Source organism: Octopus sinensis, linkage group LG5 (assembly GCF_006345805.1).
Source record: "Octopus sinensis linkage group LG5, ASM634580v1, whole genome shotgun sequence".
NCBI classification, from domain to species: Eukaryota; Metazoa; Mollusca; class Cephalopoda; order Octopoda; family Octopodidae; genus Octopus; species Octopus sinensis.
Genome location: NC_043001.1, coordinates 54,966,219 through 54,988,718, shown reverse-complemented (window position 1 = coordinate 54,988,718; position 22,500 = coordinate 54,966,219). Strand labels below are relative to the sequence as shown.

Here is a 22,500-nt window from a genome sequence, read left to right as displayed (position 1 = left end):
TTAATTAAACTGTTTTGGAAGTTATTTGAGATTTTATCTGATGATGCACTTAGTGACAATTAGTCGAAAAAAAATCTTGCAATTTCGCTTAGTTAACTGCAGAAAATAGAACAAGACTTGACTACACATATCTTTATAGAGGAAATTAGAAAAGTCAACAGCAAGAAACCACACGGGATTAAACTGAGTCATAGAATTACACAAACACTCGCGCGCGTACACACACACATACACACACACACAATTTATATATATATATTATATATATATATTAATATATATATATATAATATATATATATAAGTAATTTGTGTGTGTGTGTGTGTGTGTGTGTATGTGCATTGGAAGTGAGGTTATGCCATTGTTCAAGTTTCACATTCTGTGATCCTTCACGCAGAGTGAGACTCGTATAGAGGACAGAACGCTCCAGATTTTACTTAAGTTCTAAACAATAAATAAGTCAAATAACCAAGTAATTTCTTTCTTGGCCCCTTATTCAGTCATGGTTGATTTTATTTCTATTTAATTAGAAAATCCCACAGGGCTGTTGACTTGTAGCTAAAATAAAAGAATCTTATTCCAGATTATAACTGTATCTCAAATAAAACGCCTCAAGTTCGTAAATATTTAACTGTTGCTCAAAAGATACTTACTATGCCTACAATGTTAATTAACCAAATCTACCAATGTTAAAGCTACCCTCATGTTTAGTTGTTAAAAATAACAGCGAGATTAATAGGGAACCATTATTATAAAGCTGGTGAACACAATATATCAAAAAAAAAAAAAAGGATTGCACTATGATTATATGATGTATATTCACAATGATAAAGGGAAAGAATGCGTGAAAGGTGTATAAGTTATTACTTTCATTTTTAAGTTAAACATTCTGTTCGATAAAATATGATAATTTCCTTTGAATTTAAATTTACATTCGACTCTTGCTCCGTATAAAAGGAAACAAAACCAATTAGTTTGTTTTGTTATATTCGTATCTTTCTCAGTCATATTCTGTATACTGGTGGGTTTTTTGTTCATTTTAAAACAAAGGCGTTTAAGCTCTGTAAATCACAACTCTACGTTCGGTGTTGGATCAAACTTCTTTTGTTTTGATTTAATCAGTGCGTAATCAATTTTTTTATTGTATTCGCATCTAAATGTCAAAGCTTGTAAATATTTATGCAGTCGTTTTTTCGAAGTCATGGTTATTTCATATCATACTACTTACCATAGATTCATGCAGAGTTAGTTATTTCACCCAAGTCATTAATCAAAATGATAATATACTCAACATACAGAAAAATAGTTATTAAAACGTGTATATAAAAAGAATAGAAATATAACAAATAAAACAACAGTTTTTTTCTTTTCCTCTTTTTGTGTTTCGTTTTTGAATTTTTTTTTATTATTTCAACGTGAGCGGCGTCGGACACCAACCTCATATCTTAACTTGCCAGCTTCAAGTCAACTCTCTTCCTTCTTTGCTGTTGTGTTGAATGGTACCTTCCTCAGAAAGCTGCGATCATATGAAAAATCTTCTTTACTGCTGGGGGATTATAACCTGAAAAGATATCCAATTATTTTAGCAGTATGAATTCTATATCTATCTATCTATCTATCTATCTATCTATCTATCTATCTATCTATCTATCTATCTATCTATCTATCTATCTATCTGTCTATCTGTCTATCTGTCTATCTGTCTGTCTGTCTGTCTGTCTGTATGTCTGTCTGTCTGCCTGCCCGTCTGTCTGTCTGTCTGTCTGTCTGTATATCTGTCTGTCTATCTGTATATCTGTCTGTCTGTCTGTCTATTTATATAAGAGGGAGGGAAAGAGAGGCAGAGAGAGAAGTGGAGAGAGGCTGCCATCGACTAGCACAGATTCGCGCGCGCACGCACACACACACACACACACTCAAATATAGCCAGTAAGTGTTCAGTTTATGCAAAAAGTATCAAAATTTGGCTTCAAATTCCGTCGAGGCCGACTTTGCCTTTCACTCATTCGAGGTCGTGACATAAGTACCAGTTGAGCACTGGGATCGATGTAATCGATTAGTTGTCTCCTACAATATTTCAGGCCTTCTGTCTATAGTGGAAATGATTATGACTTGGTATAAAAGCATTCAGTTTCATAAAAATGGATCTTGACAAAAGAAAATAAGGCATTTGAAAATTCTTTAATATCAATTTTTACATTATGTGTTTTATTTTCAATATGTATATTTATCTATTATTCTGTTTAGGGAAAATTCTAAATAACAATATAAAATTTTAAGACAAGCGTGTTTTTATTAAAAGTAATGTTTGGCCTGTTTGAGTGTAGTCGGACGTTATAAGACCTATCGCTGTAGAAATAGTTCCACTTCGACTTGTGTGAATACACATTTTGCTTTGAGCTCTGAGTGGCGTCATTAGATCTTAGAACACATTTGTTTTGCATCACGAATCTATTTTGTCAACTGTCAAAACTAACTATTTCTGGAGCAATAGGTCTTATCACATCCGATTACACTCGAATGTCTTAAACACGAATTTATACGAATATATATATTTTATCTAACTCTTCTTCTTGTGACATTATTTATATTTTTTTAATGTATAAATTATTGTTACAAAGTTAAAAATTTTGTCCACTTAACCCAGCATTCTGCTTATGGCGAAACTGATGACCTTCAATAGTTAAGTGAAAGACAAGTTTTGTTATTTTACAGAAAACATTGATAATATTCACCACCTGTTACACTATATTCACCATTTATTACAGCCTACTTTCCTCAAACAGAAACGATGTTATTTCGAACTGCCGACACCTTTACTTTTCCGAATTCTTTCTCATGCACTTTAAAACGGTTACTTGTTCAAGGTGCCACGCAGTGGAACTAAGCACTGAACAATTTGGTTGGGAAACAAGCTTCTTACCGTACAGCCACTCCTGTACATATATATATATAATATATATATATATATATATATATATAATGTGTGTGTGCGCGCGCGAGTGTGTGCATATGTGTGTGTGTGTGTATATCAAAGTACCGAAGTGATTCAAAAGTTTACGGCAGCAAATTATAAGAGTTCGTTTAATACTTAGTGTGAATTGCAATTCTTTCTGGAATGTTCGATTAAACATAAAATATTGGAGTCATTTGATTATCATTAACATTCAAACTCTTGCCGTTAAACAAATGGTGGATTTTAGTGTGTGTTTATATATATATATATACATTAAATGTACATACATATGGCTCCTTTCTCAATTTCTTTTTTGGTATAATATTCTACAGATATATATATCTTTGTATTTATGTATGTAGTGTTTATATATGTATAGGTGTATATATATGTATATGTGTATATATATGTATATGTATGTATATATATATATATATATACATTAAATGTACATACATATGGCTCCTTTCTCAATTTCTTTTTTGGTATAATATTCTACAGATATATATATATCTTTCTATTTACGTATGTAGTGTTTATATATGTATAGGTGTATATATATGTATATGTGTATATATATGTATGTATGTATATATATATATATATTATATATATATATATATATATATATGTATATGTATGTATATATATATATATATATATATATATACATATATTTACACGTAGGGTGAGAGGGAGATAAAGTAAATGAGGAAGAGTGGCTATGTGTATATATAAATGTGTGCTTGTATACATACATAGGCGCGCGCGTGTGGTTCGTTGTTTCCTGTTTCCGAGTCATTTAATTCATAGAACAGGCAGCTGTTTGCTATTTTCTACAAACCTTTCCAACTCACAACCGCCCCTCCGTCCATTATTAATCACTGCCAGCTTCTTTGAATATCCAGGTATATACATTTCACAACTGGTTTTCGCACAATTGGCTATTGATCGGCGTTCTGTCTCTATATATTGTTGCATTATTGGCAAAGTAGCTCTCTTACTAGCTATTGTGATGACCTGTTCGCTTATATTGCAAATTATCTACATAACCGTACTACATTATTACCAATCGTATGCCATTAACCGACTTTTCAGAGATTTCTTTGATCCATCCATCCATCAATCCAAATTCCTTCCTCCTACTTTCCTACCATCTATCTATCTATCTATCTATCTATCTATCTATCTATCTATCTATCTATCTATCTATCTATCTATCTATCTATCTATCTATCTGTCTATCTGTCTGTCTGTCTGTCTGTCTGTCTGTCTGTCTGTCTGTCTGTCTGTCTGTTTATGTATCTGTTCACACTCACACACACACACACATCCGTATATATTATATATATATATATATATATATATAATTTATTATATAGAAGGAGCTTCACAGGACTAGAACTGTTTCATTCAAGAGAAATCTTCAGGAATGAAGATTTACTGTGGTTAACCCCGAATCAACCGGGATCTACATATATATATATATATATATAATATATATATATATATATATATATATTATATACATGCCTGCATATATACATACACACATATATATATATGTATATATGTATATACTTGTGTATGTATGTGTGTGTGTGTATGTATGTATGTATGTATTTATGTATGTATGTAGATAGGTAGGTACATTCATAAGCCCATTTATGAATCTAGAGTCATTTATTCTGGGATGTCAGGGAATATATTACAGAATGTGCCCTTTTAAAACTTTTATTTCAACTTACTTGGGTGAAATATAAGGGAAATCTTTAGCAGATCGAGCTATCATGCAGAGGCGCCTTCATTGATTCAGAGAAGTTCTTATATCCGCAAGCAAGACCATTTCATTCTATTTTCTCTCCAAATAAATCTCGTACCGAATGTATCCGTCAATTTAACATTGAATTATATTTGTAAACCTTAGACTGGAGGCAATAGTGATGTGTCTGCCATAGCGATTGGTTAGAATGTCATACACAAATGAAGTCTTTTCAGTATCTATTTCATTTATAAATATAAGAGTAAATGGATTCTCTATCGAGTGCTTTGATTAATTGAACTACATAGTCATTGAATTATAGTGTAAATATCTGCGTATTCCACGGATATGCTTTCTCTTAACTTAATTCTTAGGCAATTTAATGAGTAAATATTTTTGACAAGGTTATTTGTAACTTAATGCAATCTTTTAGGTCTCCAAACACCATTAAGGTGAAACGTGCGTAGGAACTGCCTATCCTTTTTTCCATGTGTGGTCGATGATATATATATATATAGAACGCATGGCCTATTGGTTAGGGTATTGCACCCACGATCACGAGATCGTGAGTTCAATTTCTAGACCGGGTGGTGCCTTGTGTTCTTGAGCAAAACAATTCATCTCACGTTCCTCTGCGATAACTTCGACACCTGATACATGGTACACAGTGCATCTGTTCAGGCAATGCCAATTTGATGGAGAGAGTAAGCTAATGGGCGGCGGCATGAATATTTAATCACTATAAACAAATAATCTGTGCAGGTCGTTCAGCAAAAGCTGAATACTCACACGTCATGTATATATAAGTCCATCATGTATATATAACATGCATACATACATATATGTGTGCGTGTTCAATATATGTGTATCCTACTATATATTACCACGTATGTGGCTAGGGATTCCACAGGCGCATATACCGTTTACGTGATAAAGCTGACTCTTTGATTTTTAGGTGTATACACCGATAAAAATAGAAAAATTAAATCTTCGAGTGAGGAAGGGAGTAGAGTTGGAAAAGTGAATGAAAGAGTCCTATAGTGGGGGAATTAGAAAGTGTTAACATGATAAAGTAAATAATGCGAAACGAGAAAGCATTGCCTGTGCTGAAAGATGTGAAAAAGAAGCAGTCTTATAGAGATGAATTAGTTAAATAGTTAGGTGAGAGATTGACTGAGTGCGAGATAGAGAAAGAAATGGCCAGTAACCAGCCAGCATATGAGACAGGAAGTAAGACGAGAGGGTGGGTAACTATAGTGATAGACTCGAGAAAGAGTGAAAGAGGAAACTCTACCATCAGACAGGGTGCAGAAGAAAAATGAAGCTTTACAATAGAGAGGAAGGAGTTAGGGAGGAAAGGTCATAAAACAGTAAGTGAATAAGAGATAGATAGATAGATAGATAGATAGAGAGAGAGAGAGAGAGAGAGAGAGAGAGAGAGAGAGAGAGAGAGAGGGCAAGAGGAACAGACCCAGAAATTTAACACACATGATATCAAAGCGTGTGCGTATGTGTGCAGGAGGAAGGAGGAAAATGGAAGCGGAGATAGATTTTGACGAGAAGGAAAAAAAATCAAAGGGAACTACAATATACTGATCTATCTATTTGTCTCTCTCTCTCTCTCTCTCTATATATATATATATAGTATAATTATGAATAGGGCAAATTTTAACCATTTTCTGCAGACTAGGTGTCCACATTATTCTGACAGTTTCCAGAGAAGCGATCAGCCAAACTGCTTATATACTCAACAAATGCAACAGTTACTCTATGAAGGGGTTCCTAATTTGCATACCGAAAGTGTTTAACTCTCTATAAATACCAGCGATATATATATATATCTACTCACTATATGTATATACACAGACATACATACACACATACCAGCATAATACATTCATGCAAACAGACAGACAAACATACAAATAGAGACGAATAAAAGAAATGATGAAGTATGTAAATCAGTGAGAAATGGGAAGGTGTGCGAATGAGAGCGAAAATGAAAAGAAGTGAAGTGATGGTTTTCAAATCTAGAACAGTTAAATGAAGTCAAATCTGACGAAGTTCTTGATCACAGTATCTGCAAGACTCTGAACTGTAGAAATATCATGAAGAAATTAATTGTCGATGCAAAATAGGAAAGAGAATTGTTGTAAAGTGACAAGAAGAAACAAGCCAGATTCTAGATAAAAAGAATGCGAATAACTGAAAAGAGACAGAAATAACAGAAAATGAAGCGATTAAAGGGCAGAAATAAGCTGTCGCTTGACGGATGCCGGGTCTTGGCACCATTTCTGTCTTCTTTGTTTCCCCAACCAAGCTTGGGCAGATCCGAGGTTACGGTAGAAAACACACGCACACACACACCGCCCGTGCAAAGCACTTGATGAATGTGTTAGGTAGTGAAATCGGGCTTCTTAATCATTTGGTCACGTCTGTGTTCGTCACACTACCTGTACTTAGATTGACATATGCACATACACACACAAGTAACTTTCTCTTATGTAGACATGTATTTATGCTACATTTGACATAATGAAACCTTTACGGAGATAGATAAAGGATTAATACTATAGAATTGATTTACAATGAGCTGTCACATTTTTGGCGTCAATTATAAAGTTATTGCGCGTGTACGGTCATACACATATAAAGACTTCTTATCTATCACTGTTTTTTTTTCTATCTCTTACAACACAGCCTTTTGTCTCTTTCTAACATACTTTCTAGCAATCTTTCGGAGAAAGTATATGAAAAATGAAAATTCGGGAATTTGCGTAAAATTTTTTTCGTTTTTCTGTTGAATCGTTTAAGTTATTTTTTGCGTATGTATGTGTTTATATGTGTGTGTGTGTGTGTGTATCCATATTTGTGTATATATATATGTTTGTGTATTGATATGTATATTTGTGTATGTATATCTATTTCTTTATTCTTTTCTTGCTGAATCGCTGCTTATGTATTTTTTGTGTATGTATATATGTGTTTATGTATGTATATATATTTGTGTAGGTATATGTACGTGTTTATATGCATGTATGGATGTACACAAATGCACATACACATATATACTTACATACGCAAATATACATGCATGCACACGTAAACACATAATACATACGCAAAAAGATATAACTGATTCAACTGAAAAAAAAGATTAAAAATAAAAGAAATTTTACGGAAATTGCCGAACAAGTACTTTCACTTTTCAAATACTTTTTTTCCAAAAGATTACCCACCTTCTCCTTATGTTATTCTCATTAAGCAGAGTTTCTTTCTCTCACACGCCCTTCTCCTATCTTAATTTTCTCACCTTGATTTCTCGTAAGTACACACAAACTTTTTCTCTCTCTCTGCACTCTTCTCCCACTTTCTCATATTTACATACGCTTTATCTATCTCTCCCACACACGCACACTGCTCACACACAGATATTCTCTCTATTTCAGTTTTGCCCTCTTATTCAAAACCAATGTATTTTGCATATTAGTTTCTTGATTCTACACTCAGGGTCCGATGTACCTAAGGGAAGCTTGAAATAAAATTCTTAACTACCCTGCACGCTGATCACAATGACTCTCTATTTGTGCCGCCACAAGAAAGTATCTACGCAGCCGCTCGACTTGCTAATATAATAGCCAACCAGGCCTGTCGCCAGACTTTGGTGCCTGGGGGTGTTTCACAATATTCTGGGTGGGCACTAATTTGTAATAATGTTAAAGTGGAGTTTCGAAATAAGTTCATCGCTGTAAATCTGAGTGTGCACTATTGCACTGCTTCACAACCCTTTTTCACTTGCGGTACACATATATTCTTCTCAAACTTCGGCGGTACACCTGAACTAAAAATATTACTAAAATCATAGAGAAAAAAATTATATTCAGTTTACCCCGCGACACACCTCGCATCGTTTCGTGGTACACCAGTGTGCCGCAGCATACCGGCTGCGGAGCATTGCACTATTGAATAGTGAGGGGACAGCGCCGTCGAGTGCACTCCCTTAGCAACGGGCATGACCTTAACTCATCCTCAAACATCTTAAGCAACGAAGGACACATTCGATAATATAGAGTTGGGATATCCCAGCATGGTGGAGGCGCAATGGCTCAGTGGTTAGGGAAGCGGATTCGCGGTCATAGGATCGCGGTTTCGATTCCCAGACCGGGTGTTGTGAGTATTTATTGAGGTTCCGGCAGGGGATTGTGGCGAACCCTGCTGTACTCTTTCACCAAAACTTTATCTCACTCTTACTTCCTGTTTTTGTTGTGCCTGTACTTCAAAGGACCAGCCTTGTCACACTGTGTCACGCTGAATATCCCCGAGAACTACGTTAAGAGTACACGTGTCTGGAGTGCTCAACCACTTGCACGTTAATTTCACGAGCAGGCTGTTCCGTTGATCAGATCAACTGGAACCCTCGTCGTCGTAACCGACGGAGTGCCAACATCCCAGCATGATGTACATTGAAAGGATATTTTGATTCCGGGTCTACTCGGCAAATGTTGATCTAGGATTATGTAACAACAAAACAACAATATTTTTATTTCACATAAAGTAAATGTACAGGGGTCTTCATTGTAACTCTCGTCAGAAATATTCTGCGAATTTTCGTATCGCTATTTTCAGTCTTTCACGATGTTCTTTAAGTTTTTGCTAACAACAATCCTAGACTCCCAAACAACTTCCTCTTCGAAGGAGTTGATAAATTATGGAAAGGTTTAGGCACAACATAATATATATATATATATATATATTATATATATATATATATAATATATATATATATATATATAGATAGATAGATAGATAGGACAGATAGATAGATAGATAGATATCTCTTCAGCCGAGTCCACTGTTTTGAAACTGGACTTCTTTCCACCAGTGACAGAATATGCTCACGAAAGCTTTCCTTCTTGTTCTGAACTTGCATTACAATATTATCAACGTTAGTGATAGTAATCACTCATTGATGAATATCTCTGTTTTAGAATACCAAAACAAGACAACGCGTATGCGTTTCTCTCTATGTATATATTAGGCACAAAAGAAAATGTATAGAAGAGTGAGAGAGAGAGAGGAGTGTGGGGAGAAAAATGGAAACGGAGACAGTTCCCTTTCATTTTTTTCTTCTTGTCAAAATCTGTCTTCGCTTCCATCTCTCTCCCTCTCTTTCTCTCTCTCTCCCCATCTCTCTTTCTCTTTCTCTTTCTTTCATATATATATATATATATATATATATATATATATATATTATATATATATATATATGAAAGAGATATCTATCTATCTATCTATCTTCTATCTATCTATCTATCTATCTATCTATCTATCTATCTATCTATCTGTCTGTCTGTCTGTCTGTCTGTCTGTCTGTCTGTCTATCTATCTATCTATCTATCTGTCTGTCTGTCTGTCTGTCTGTCTGTATGTATACATATATGTATATACGAAGGGGTACCGAAAAGTTCCTGGCTTTAAGGGTCTTGAGAAAGGCTTGGTCGGAGGCCCAAACTTCCGAGTTCTTTTACAGGGCTTACAAAAACTGAAGAACCGACGCAGTAAGTGCGTGAATCTGAGAGAGGAATATGTCAAATAAAATCATAATTACCTGACTCTCATGTATTTTCTTTTACTCAAAGCAAGGAAATTTTCAGCACCCAATCCACGCGCGCGCGCGCTTATTCTTTTTATTTATTTCAGTAATTTGACTGCAGCCATGCTGGAGCACCGCCTTTAGTCGAACAAATCAAGCCAGAGCTTATTCTTTGTAAACTTAGTACTTATCTTATCGTTCCCTTTTGCTGAACCACTAAGTTACGGGGACGTAAACACACCAGCATCGGTTGTCAAATGGTGATGGTGGGAGGAAAAACACAGACACACAAACGTACACACACATACACACACATACACACACACACACATATATGCGACAGGCTTCTTTCAGTTTCCGTCTACTAAATCCACTCACAAGATTTTGGTCAGCCCGTGGCTATAGTAGAAGACACTTGGCCACGGTGCCACGCAGTGGGACTGAACCCAGAACTATGTGGTTGGTAAGCAAGCTACTTACCACACAGCCATGCCTGTGTCTGTATGTATGTATATATATATATATGTACATACATACACACGAACACACACACACACACACGCACCCATACACACGAACACACACACACACACACACGCACCCATACACACGAACACACACACACATACGAACACATACACACATGTGAGAAATTATGATAAACACTAGTTTATAAAAATCGTTCCCGATATACGTTTCACCGTTGTAGTTGTTTGGAAACTTTGCGTTTCTGTATTGAATATTTCAAGTGCAATTGGAACTTTAAACATGGCGGTAGCAGTCGTGCACGTAACTGAACACATAAGATATAGTAGATTATACTAAACTACATACATACATATGTCATATGTATATATTTAGCCAGAAATGCAAATATATATACACACCTATGTTCATAAAATATATACACATACATGTATATCTCTGTGTGTATAAATATATTACATATATTTATACGTGTGAAGGCGCATGGCTCCGTGGTTAGAGCGTCGAGCTTACGATCGTGAGGTTGTGAGTTCGAATCCCAGACCGAGCTGCGTGTTGTATTCTTGAGCAAGACACTTTATTTCACGTTGTTCCAGTTCATTCAGCTGTAGAAATGAGTTGCGACATCACAGGTGCCAAGTTGTATCGGCCGTTGCCTTTCCCTTGGGTAACACTGGTGGCGTGGAGAAGGGAGGCCGGTATGCATGGGCGACTGCTGGTCTTCCGTAAACAACTTTGCCCCGACTTTCTAGGTGCAATCCCACGGTCAGTCATGACGGAAGGGGGTCTCAGCATTTATATATGTGCGTATTCTATATAATATAAATATATGTATATATATATTATATATATATATATACACACACAAATATAATATACTATATATTTATATATTTAAATAATGAGGGAGATAAAATTGAATATTAATTTAATTAATATCAATTTAAAACCAGTAGCCTAGCATACAAAAATCTGAAGAATCAGAGAAAATTCTAATACATGTGTATATAATTAAAGGGCTAAAAAACCACTATGTGGCCAGCCATGTGCTAGAAGTAGATCACCTGCGATCAAACTACAAAGAAAAGGATGTTCTCTAGAGAAAAATTCAGCGGACACCAGAACAATGCGGGCAAGACCTAGAGACATCCTTTTCTTTGTAGTTTGATCGCAGGTGATCTATATATTTATTTATATATATATGTCCTTGTGTATGTGTATATATATATATGTTATCTATGTATGAATGTATACACATATATATAGATATGCCCACACACACACACACACACACACACACACACACACACACACCACACACACACCATATATATATATATATATATATATTATATATATATATATATATATATATAATATATATGCGTATATGCTGTTTTTCTATAATATGCGATTAGAATATTTTCCCACATTCTCATAAGTAGTTTGTGGTCAAGTGTAAATATTCAAAAGTTGGTGCCGGTGTAGTATGTGATCTACATTAGTTCAAATGGTATAGTTTGTGACCTACAGCGACTTTTTGATCTACATTTAAAATTAATATGCAAACATTTTAATCTCATCTAGATTTTCATTTGTTGGAAGATTTTAATCCGCGCTGTATACAAATAGTCACAGTGTTCATGCTTCTAGTATGAAATAAAAATCAATAAAAATGTTTCCTTTTTGGGGGGGTTTCTAAATGTTTAACTCACGCCTCTAATTATAATTGCAAATTTATAGCAAAATTTTGAATGTAGATCACAAGCTAGTCTAGATTTAAGTTGTAGTAGATCACATACAGCACCGGTACCTAAAAGTTTTCACAGTTAAATTACAAGAATTACTCACATTACGGATGTATCATTTACTATTACTTGTCTTAAATAAGGTATATTACAAACATATAACAATACCCTTTATATTGTAAATTTTATATTGAGCAATAGATCAAATTATTATACAGCGGCAAAACTTATCAAGAAATGTTATTTTATTTCTCTTCATCAACGAAAGCAAAGCCTTGGAGAAAATGTTTTTTTAGTTACGCTCTTTTTTTCTCTAAGTTCGAATCACACCGATGTGATTCTTACCTTTCATCATTTGGGGCATCAATGGAATAAATAGAATAATCAGGTGTTTGTGAATCATTATTTTGAAAAATATTTTCTTCAGTATTTATTCTTCTTTTAGTTATGACTATTCGCACCATCGTCTGAAAAGTTTTCTGATTTCAAATGCAATATTTGTTCCAATTAAAAAATAAGTTACTTTTAACCATATATATATATATATATATATATTATATATTATATATATATATAGATATATATATATAGTATATAATATATATATATAGATATATATAAGTGCTAACACACGAAGCTCTCATAGTCTGTTTGCATCACCATAACTAAATATGTGTGTGTGTGTGTGTACCAGTATTATTGGTTTCAAATTTTGGTACAAGGCCACCAATTTTAAGGAAGGAGTAAGTCTATTACATTGACCTCAGTGTTCAACTGCTACTTATTTTATCGATTCCGTAAGGGCGAAATGCAAAGTCGACCTCGGCAGAATTTGAACATAGAACGTTAGGACGGACGAAAGCCGCTAAACATTTCCCCCGGCATGCTAACGACTCTGCCAGCTAGCCGCCTTGCAGAGACTGACATTATTACATACCTGTTATGTGTGTGTGTGTGTGTGTGTTGTGTGTGGTGTGTGTGTGTGTGTGGTGTGTGTGTGTGTGTGTGTGTCATTGTGTTTATGTTTGTGTTTGCCACCACCACAGCTTACCAAATGGTATTGGATAAGGCGGCGAGCTGGCAGAAACGTTAGCACGCCGGGCGAAATGCTAAGCGGTATTTCGTTCTGAGTTCAAATTCTGCCGAGGTCGAATTTGCCTTTCATCCTTTCGGGGTCGATTAAATAAGTACCAGTTACGCAGTGGGGTCGATGTAATCGACTTAATACCTATGTCTGTCCTTGTTTGTCCTCTCTATGTTGAGCCCCTTGTGGGTAATAAAGAAATAGGTATTGGATTGTTTACACCGTTGTAATCCAGCAGTTCCGCAAAATAAACTCGATAGAACAAGTACCAGGTTTCAAAATAAAACTGTACTGGGGGTCGATAGGATCGACTAAAAAAACAAAGACCTCTCGAGCATGGCCGCAGCCCAATGACCAGAAAGCAAAAAATAAAAGGCATATATATTTGTAAAGTTGTCACGCATTTCCTGCTACTACGATAGTCATAACATATACAGCTATTCATCATGAAACATTTCTAACATGTGAGTTCTTGAAGTGAACTATGAACCTTTAAATATTTTGATATCGACTTTTGTAAAGAAAACATTTAGTATATACGCTCAACGCTGAACCAGCAACGGCTGAGGAGAATTCGGAGTTGATGTTTAGAAATACCATACTATGGAATGTACAGTTTATGACATATTGCACGCACGCACACACACACACACACACACACACACACACACACACAACACACACACACACACACACACACACACACACACACACAAACAGGCACACACACGATTCAGTGTGTGTGTATACATACATGCGTATACATACGGAGAGAAAGGGAGAGAGAGGCAAACAGAGAGAAAGAGACAGACAGACAGACAGAAATTAATTTTTGCAAGGAAAATAATAATAGGCCTTCGAAGTTTCAGCTTGCCGCCTGTCATCTAGAAGCTACTTTTGTATTTAGTTTACTGTCATTCTTCAGGTTAATATGTCAGCTTGTTTTTATATATAAATTCTTATTACAACAAACCTATATATATATATATATATATATATACATACATATATGCATATGTATGTATGTATGTATGTATGTATGTATGTATGTATGTATGTATGTATGTATGTATGTATGTATGTATGTATGCATGTATGTATACATTTATATGTATATATATATTAATATATGTATATATGTATATATATATATATATTAGAAAAAAACACCTTTTATCAATTCAAAATGAAAAATTAAATTACACCATCTAGAAAATTACATATAATAGAAGTATTAAATATAAGATAAAAAATATACCGATGATTAAGTAATGTGCAAAATAATAAATAAAACATATATATACCAAATACATACGTTTTATTTATTATTTTGCACATTACTTAATCATCGGTATATTTTTTCTTATATTTAATACTTCTATTATATGTAATTTTCTAGATGGTGTAATTTAATTTTTCATTTTGAATTGAGAAAAGGTTGTTTTTTCTAATTTATTATAATACATATTATATTTTGTGAAATTTGATTTAGTATTTCTAAATGAATTTTTCCCTGTTTGGAATAATATTCTCTCCAAATTAATATTTTATTATTATTATTATTATTATATTAGATTATTATTATTATTATTATTATTATATATATATATATATATATATATATATCTATATATATATATATATATTATGTATTTATGTATGTATGTATGTATGTATGTATGTATGTATGTATGTATGTATGTATGTATGTATGTAAATATTCATAAACTGGTACATACACACATGCGTGCATATACATATGCATATTGAAATAGAATAACGTCTACTTACGTTTTAAAGAGGAAGAACCAATATGCTGGAATCTTTCTGTGTCATAATAATTTTGTTTTGTCGAAGTGTTATAGCCAGTGGACCTTTGATTCCATCCTTGGCAGTGAATAATTCACAATCAAGTTTGCCATCTTTGGTTAGTCGATATATTTTATTTGTATCAGTATCAGCAATGTATATGTATCCATCTGGGCTATATTCTATATCACGCGGTGTTATGAATTTATTACTTTGAATCGGTCTAAACTCGAAGTTAATTTCGCCTTCTTTGGGTATACCAAGTAGGTATGTGCCACAACTGTCGGATACGTAAATCACATCGTTGTCACCGATTGTAATGTACTGTGGGAAGATGAAAAAGTGGAGTCCCACTTTGTTGTATTGGAGAGTGCGCAAAGGTTGTCCTGTATTCGAGAGAAGATCTATGCCTAGAATGCACGAACACACCAGGTTTTGATCCCGTGTCACAGCAATACCCCAGTAACACTGTTCGGTTGAGACTAAACCGACAACGACAAGTCGAGCGCCATGAGACAAAAACGCTAGTTGCCTAGCATTGGGGATAGTGCAAGCCACCACATTTGCATCCATCAAAGCCAAACTCCATGGGCCAGATTTAAATGTTACTCGATCGCCAGGAAGGCCAACGGTCGAGAACATTTGAACACAGCAATTGCTCCAGTCGCTAACGATATATTGTCCATCATCATTGCATTTTATGTCTGAAAGCCAGCTACGGTAATATTGGTCAGCTTGGAAAGGACCTCCAGCATAAAGTGTTCCGTTTTTATGGATGGTAAGTAAATTATCCAACTCGCCTTCAATAAAGGTGCCAACACTCGTATCACGTTTCTTAGTCCTTTTAACTGTCTCAATCGATGGTAATTTGGGTGGAGATTCTTTTGGTGCCATCCCTATTTGAACTTGACTATTTTCCGCTGAACTTTCTTCCTTGATTTCCACATGTCGATTACGCTTGCTTTTAGAATCATTGTCCAATTTTAAAGCACCTTTTAATATTTTCCCGGCTTTATTTGATACAAGGGTAGCTTTATCTCGTGTAGGGCGTTCTGGAAGTGGCGATGATGATATTTCTGACGCCACATAGCGATCTGTATTTGCCTGCCATTCCTTCGTGCTATTACCTTCGTCTAAATCCACTGATGATGTTGCCTGGTCGGAATAGATGTCAAAGTCAAATCTCTTGGCTACAGAGCTAAGTGTGCCATATGAATCATCTGTATTGGATATATCCGTAGCTTCACTGGTTTCACTTAAAGACGTATTGAGATTATCTGCAGTTGATAACTGTTCCTTAATATCAATTTCCCATTCTGTCATTTCAGATTCAGGACTCATTGGAGCAACTCGGCTTGATGGTGGAGAAGCATTGATTTGGGATCTGTTTTGGTGTTCAATGACGGGTTTCTCTACTTCTTCAAGAGAATTTGAAGTTTTTTTCGATGACACACTTCTTGCAGGGCTGATGTTCCCATTCATTTGCCGAAATTTCCTTTCATGGGCATAGGACTGCAAATCGGGATCAGATTTTTGATTTTCATTCTGGTCAGTTGATCGACGAAATTTCCCTTTCTTTGGAGATTTGATTTTTGAATTATTATTTTCTCTCGGGGATATGACTTGATCACTCTGGTCATAATCATCGTCGTTAACTTTTGAACTGGTGTTGCGGGTTTCTGTAGAATAACTTTGGTGCATATTTCCCACTTTTGTTCGTTTTCTGTTTCTAGGGTTCAATTCGGTTTCATATTGGTCACTATCATCTGACTTGTCGGTTTCAGGTTTCGGATATTTAAATCCATACTCGGAACTGATGTTATGAGAGTTGTATCGAAAAGACTTTGAATCTGACTCATGTTTTCGTTGCTGCCAGGCACTAGGGCTTTGGAGAATTCTTGGGCTAGGACTGAAGAATCCACTGTCATTTCCTGGGGTTTGAACTGTTTGCTCATCCTCTGTCGGACTTGGTATTTCTTGGTGGTCTTGATACTGGTACTGTTGGCTGCGACGATCATTTTTCAAGTTTATTTTTTGAAGATGTGGGCAATATGTTTTAGTGTCAGTGGAATATAAAGGATGCACTCTAGATTCCTTAGAATGACTGTTTGTCTGATTAGGTGTTGATGAATTTTGAAGTGATATAGTTTCTGTTAAGGAAATTTGGCTCGAGTCGTTTTTTCTACAGTTTAGTTTCATAGGAGGTGGTGTATCAGCTTTACTGTATGAAATTCTGTGCTCTGTGCTCGATAATTTTCTTTTGGATCCATAATTTGGAACCCAATATTTTAGAGTTTCTTCAATTAAATTTGCTATGGTAGCTTTTAAAGATTCGATCTCTTCTTCCAAACGTTCTCTAGAATACAATTCATCTTCTCTGCATTTAAGCACTTCCTCAAACTTGGAGTCCATTTTATTCTGGAGCAATTCTCCAACACCTTCGCCGAGGAGCGATTCATCTTGGTATCCAACAAAAGAATTCCGATGACAAGAAACATTAGAATTAAATCGTATATTATTATTATTATTATTGGTATGTTTCACTTTATGGTAAGATTTACATAACCAAGGATTCGAATATTCCGGTGAGTGGCATACGTGGTTCGGAATATACCGAGATTGACTATAGCATATGTGATTGTTGGTATTGTTTCGATGGTTTTCTGTAGTTTCATCCAGAATTTTTGCTGATTTCCTTTGACAATATCCATTTGATGTTCTGTGTTTATATTTAACGTTTTTTCCTGTGTGATTAGATTGATAAAAACTGTCATTACCTTCAAAGCTCTTGTTGTCGCTTGGTTGGTCACTCTTTTCACTGTATCTATTTGTTAGCGATGAATTGTCTTCCAGTGAGGTGGACAATTGTTCAACATCTGATGAAGCTGGTGAGGAGGTTTCGGCGCGAGTACTGTCACAAGATGGTGGTTTATTGGAAACGGAGTTCGCTTCGTTACAGTGCCGGCAATACTCAGCTCCGAAATGGGACGAGTTAGGAATGGTATAAAGTGGTGGCCGTCCATCGAGACTATCACCATTTCCAATAACGTTGTATCTCTCTAACACGTTCACCAAGAAGATACTCTCACTGCGATTGTTTCCTTTTCTTAATCCATCGGATTTTAGAAGCAAAGTTTCAAAGGCGCCCACTTCAAGTCTACAATGAGGACAAGGTATATATTTTCTACCGGATCCCAAAACAGAAAACATGGTGCCTTCGAAGGAAAAATCCTCGCTACCGCTGCTGCTGCTGCCGCCATCACCACATCCGCCATAGTAAGGTGGTGGTGGAGAGTCCATTAAAGTCCCATATCTTTGGTGTGAATTACTATAACAACAGTGCAGACCAGCCTCCATACTTTAGCGCCGGCCTGGTGAATATGTTACCGTTGCAAATGTTATTGTTGTGAATGTTGGTTACTGTTGATATTGTTGATGTTGTAGTGGTCGTCGTATTGATGTGAACAGCAGTAGCAGTTATTGACAGCAATGATGTGTTTTGTTGTTTTTCGTTTTTGTTTTACATTTGTTCTGCCTGTTGCTGGTGTTATACCTGCTGTTCTACTTGCTGTTATGTTTCAGCCTGTTATAGCAGTAGCAGCCGTTTCACCTGTCGAATGGAAAGACAGAATATGAAATAGAGCCAGAGGCACAGGTACAGGTAGAGAGAGAGAGAGAGAGAAGAGAGAGAGAGAGAGAGAGGAGGGAGGGATAAATATAAACAGAAATAGAGAGAAAGATAGAGAGGTGGGGAGGAAGGTGTTCAAAGCGGTTGTAAGTGAACACAATGATAGTGTGGTGGTTGGCGGTTGGCGGTTGGTAGTAGTGAGAGTAGTCATAAAAGTATGGCAACAAGTAGCAGTAGTGGCAGTGGTAGTAATGTTGTGTTATTGTTTACTCCTATCTCCATGCCACCCCAGGGTCTATCCTGATCGAGCATCCCTATGATAAGAGGCTATCCAGCCATGATTATCCCGCCTTTTTAAGCCTATGAAATAAAAACATTATCTAATGGGTCTTTCCTTTCCCGAGTGAAGGCGTGTTATGATAGAGATGTGGCTGCTATTTCTAACCGGTCTATTGGCTTCTTAAACACCCTCGCTTCTTTTGGCTCGTAAATTATTGTTGCTGTAGCTAAACTCTAAGACAGCCCTGAACGAATACACCAATACTTAAAGACAGTCCAGCAGTCAAGGACTATATATTTTTTGTGTTCTCTCTTTAATAAAAACAGTAGAATGTGATTCCAGAGGTATTTAACTCTTATTTCTAGCAGGTAAAACGACTAAGCAGAAACTTCCTTGTTTGTACCGGTAATGGTATTCATGTTGTTATTAGTGGTGGTGGTGGTGGTGGTGGTGCAGGTGATGGTGTCGTGATGATGGCGGTGTTGTTGTTTTTGTTGTTGTTGTTGTTGTTGTTGTGGTTGGTGGTGGTGGTAGTGGTGGTGTTGGTGGCGGTGGCGGCGGGGGAAATGTAAACTTTAGAACGAAATACTAAAAAGAGAAAAATAAATATGTACGTTCAAAAACAAAACAAGGTCCTGTATAGGGCTTTTGAATCAAAAGCGTATTTTCCCATGTAAGCCTTCGCCGTTCGCAAGTCAGTTACCTGTAACATCAGGGCGGTGCAGCCGGTAGATGTCCGTGACCCCACCCTAATTCCGGGTATCCGCTTCTCTAACTGGCTATGTTGAAAATGAAACTCAACTGTACAATCTCACCAGTCAAGTTGAAATGTGTCTAACTTTAACAATGTGGCAAGAGCAGAGAGCGGGAAGGGGGAGTAAGTGACAAAAACACTTCGGCTTCCTACCTGCAAGATATGTAAAGCATTTTAGCTCTTTCTAGCAATGTAGGTGTCCTGACACCCTTAGTCGCATTTAATAACAATTATATTTTTCCTTTATGGTAACAAATTGCATATAGTTGTTTATATTAATTTATTTATAAATATGTGTGCGTGTTTGTGTGTATAGAAGTGCTATAATTTCTAAATATCTCGATACACACATACATAGATACACACACACACATACATATATATATATGAATTTATGTAAGCGTATATGAACGCGTGCGCGTGTATATCTATATATATAGATAGATAGATAGACAGACAGGCAGATAGATAGATAAAATTTACTTGGAAATGGATGTGTGGAGGTTCTATCACATAAAATAATATATATATATATATATATATATATATATATATATATATATATATATATATATATATATATATAAATATGTATATGCATTATATACACACATATACCTACGTGCCTAACATATATGTATATATACATGAATATATGGGTACAGGACGTAAACAAAAAAAAAATGTGAACAAAATGAGAAACGAAAAACCAAAAAAAAACAAAAGCAGGGAAACGAACTTTTTTTCGAACAACGAAAAACAAATAGAGAATCGAGACAGGCAGCATAAAGAACATTCCCTTCAACAATCCCCTGTGTTATCTACTCAGCGTTTCAGTCCCTACCTTCGAAACGCATAGTAGATAAAACAGGGGACAACAGTTGAAGGGAATGTTCTCTATGCTGCCTGTCTCGATTCTCTATTTGTTTCTTTCGTTGCTCCAAGAAAAAGTCCGTTCCCTGCTTTTGTTTTTTATGTTTTCGTTCTCATTTTGTCCACGTTTTCTCTTTGACGTCCTGTACCCATATAGACCTGTATATATACATGTATATGTAGGCATGTACTTATATGTGTGTATATATGCATATATATATAAAAACTTACTGGATATTATAATATATATATATATATTATATAATATATAATATTATATATATATATATATATATATATATATATATATATATGTATATATATATATGCATATATATATATATATATGTATGTATGTATGTATGTATGTATGTATGTATGTATGTATGTATGTGTGTATGTATGTATGTATGCATGCATGCATGTGAGTATATATGTCTGCGCGAACAAAAGTTAAAACCCCACAAACTTACTTTAAGAATTCAATATCAGACAATAATATAATAGAATATAATACAATAATATACAGCAATACAATATATACAATATGCAATGAAATAATGAGTATATAACAATACAATATAGTATATGTAGTACATAATGTAATATATATGTTTATGTATATTATAATATGACATATACAATATATATCATAATAGTATATATATAGGCGCAAGTGTGGTTGTGTGATAAGAAGCTTGCTTCCGCACCACATGGTTCCGGGTTCAGTCCCACAGCATGGCACCTTAGGCAAGTGTCTTCTATTATAACCTCGGGCCGACCAAAACCTTGTAAGTGGATTTGGTAAACGGAAACTGAAAGAAGCCTGTCGTATATGTATATGTTTGTGTGCCTGTATTTGTCCCCCCAACATCGCTTGACAACCGATGTTGGTGTGTTTACGTCCCCGTAACTTAACGGTTCGGTAAAAGATACCGATATATTAAGTACTAGGCATAAAAAGAATAAGTCCTGGGGTCGATTAGTTCGAGTAAAAGGCGGTGCTCCAGCATGACCACAGTCAAATGACTGAAACTAGTACAAGCGCATATAATGATATAATATATATTTTATAATATATCTTTTATCTTTTACTTGTTTCAGTCATTACACTACGGCCATGCTGGAGCACCGCCTTAAAATTTTAGTCGGATGAATCGACACCAGTATTTATTATTTTAAGCCGTGTACTTATCCTATCGGTATCTTTTTGCCGAACCGCAAAGTTACGGGGGCGTAAACACACCAACACCGGTTGTCAAGTGGTGATAGGGGGACAAACATAGACACACACACACATATATTTACAACAGGCTTCTTTCAGTTTTCATCTACCAAATCTTTGGTCGGCCCGAGGCTATAGTAAAAGACATTTGCCTATAATGCCGCACGGTAGGACTGCACTCGGAACCATGTGGTTGGGAAGCAAGCTTCTTACCATTTCTACGCCTATCCACACAGCCACTCCAACGCCTATATTTACATACACACACATACACACACACACACACACACGCACGCACACAC

At 35.5% G+C, this 22,500-nt stretch overlaps 1 protein-coding gene across 4 annotated transcripts in view; it reads right to left on the bottom strand.

The window, feature by feature from the left end:
* Positions 1-780: 780 nt before the first annotated feature.
* The window catches only part of LOC115211912 (GATA zinc finger domain-containing protein 14-like), a 47,357-nt gene continuing 25,637 nt past the window's right edge, over positions 781-22,500 (bottom strand). For 3 of the 4 annotated variants that reach the window (XM_036503447.1, XM_029780659.2, XM_036503449.1), the window contains exons 2-3: positions 15,421-19,048; positions 781-1,561 (exon numbers count right to left, since the gene is read on the bottom strand). In XM_036503447.1, coding sequence (XP_036359340.1) covers positions 15,424-18,795 — 3,372 coding nt within the window. In that variant the 5' untranslated portion in view covers positions 18,796-19,048 and the 3' untranslated portion in view covers positions 781-1,561; positions 15,421-15,423. Of the gene's footprint in view, positions 1,562-15,420; positions 19,049-20,049; positions 20,196-22,500 lie in introns of those variants that run through there. The other variant, XM_036503448.1, reaches the window with a different exon arrangement.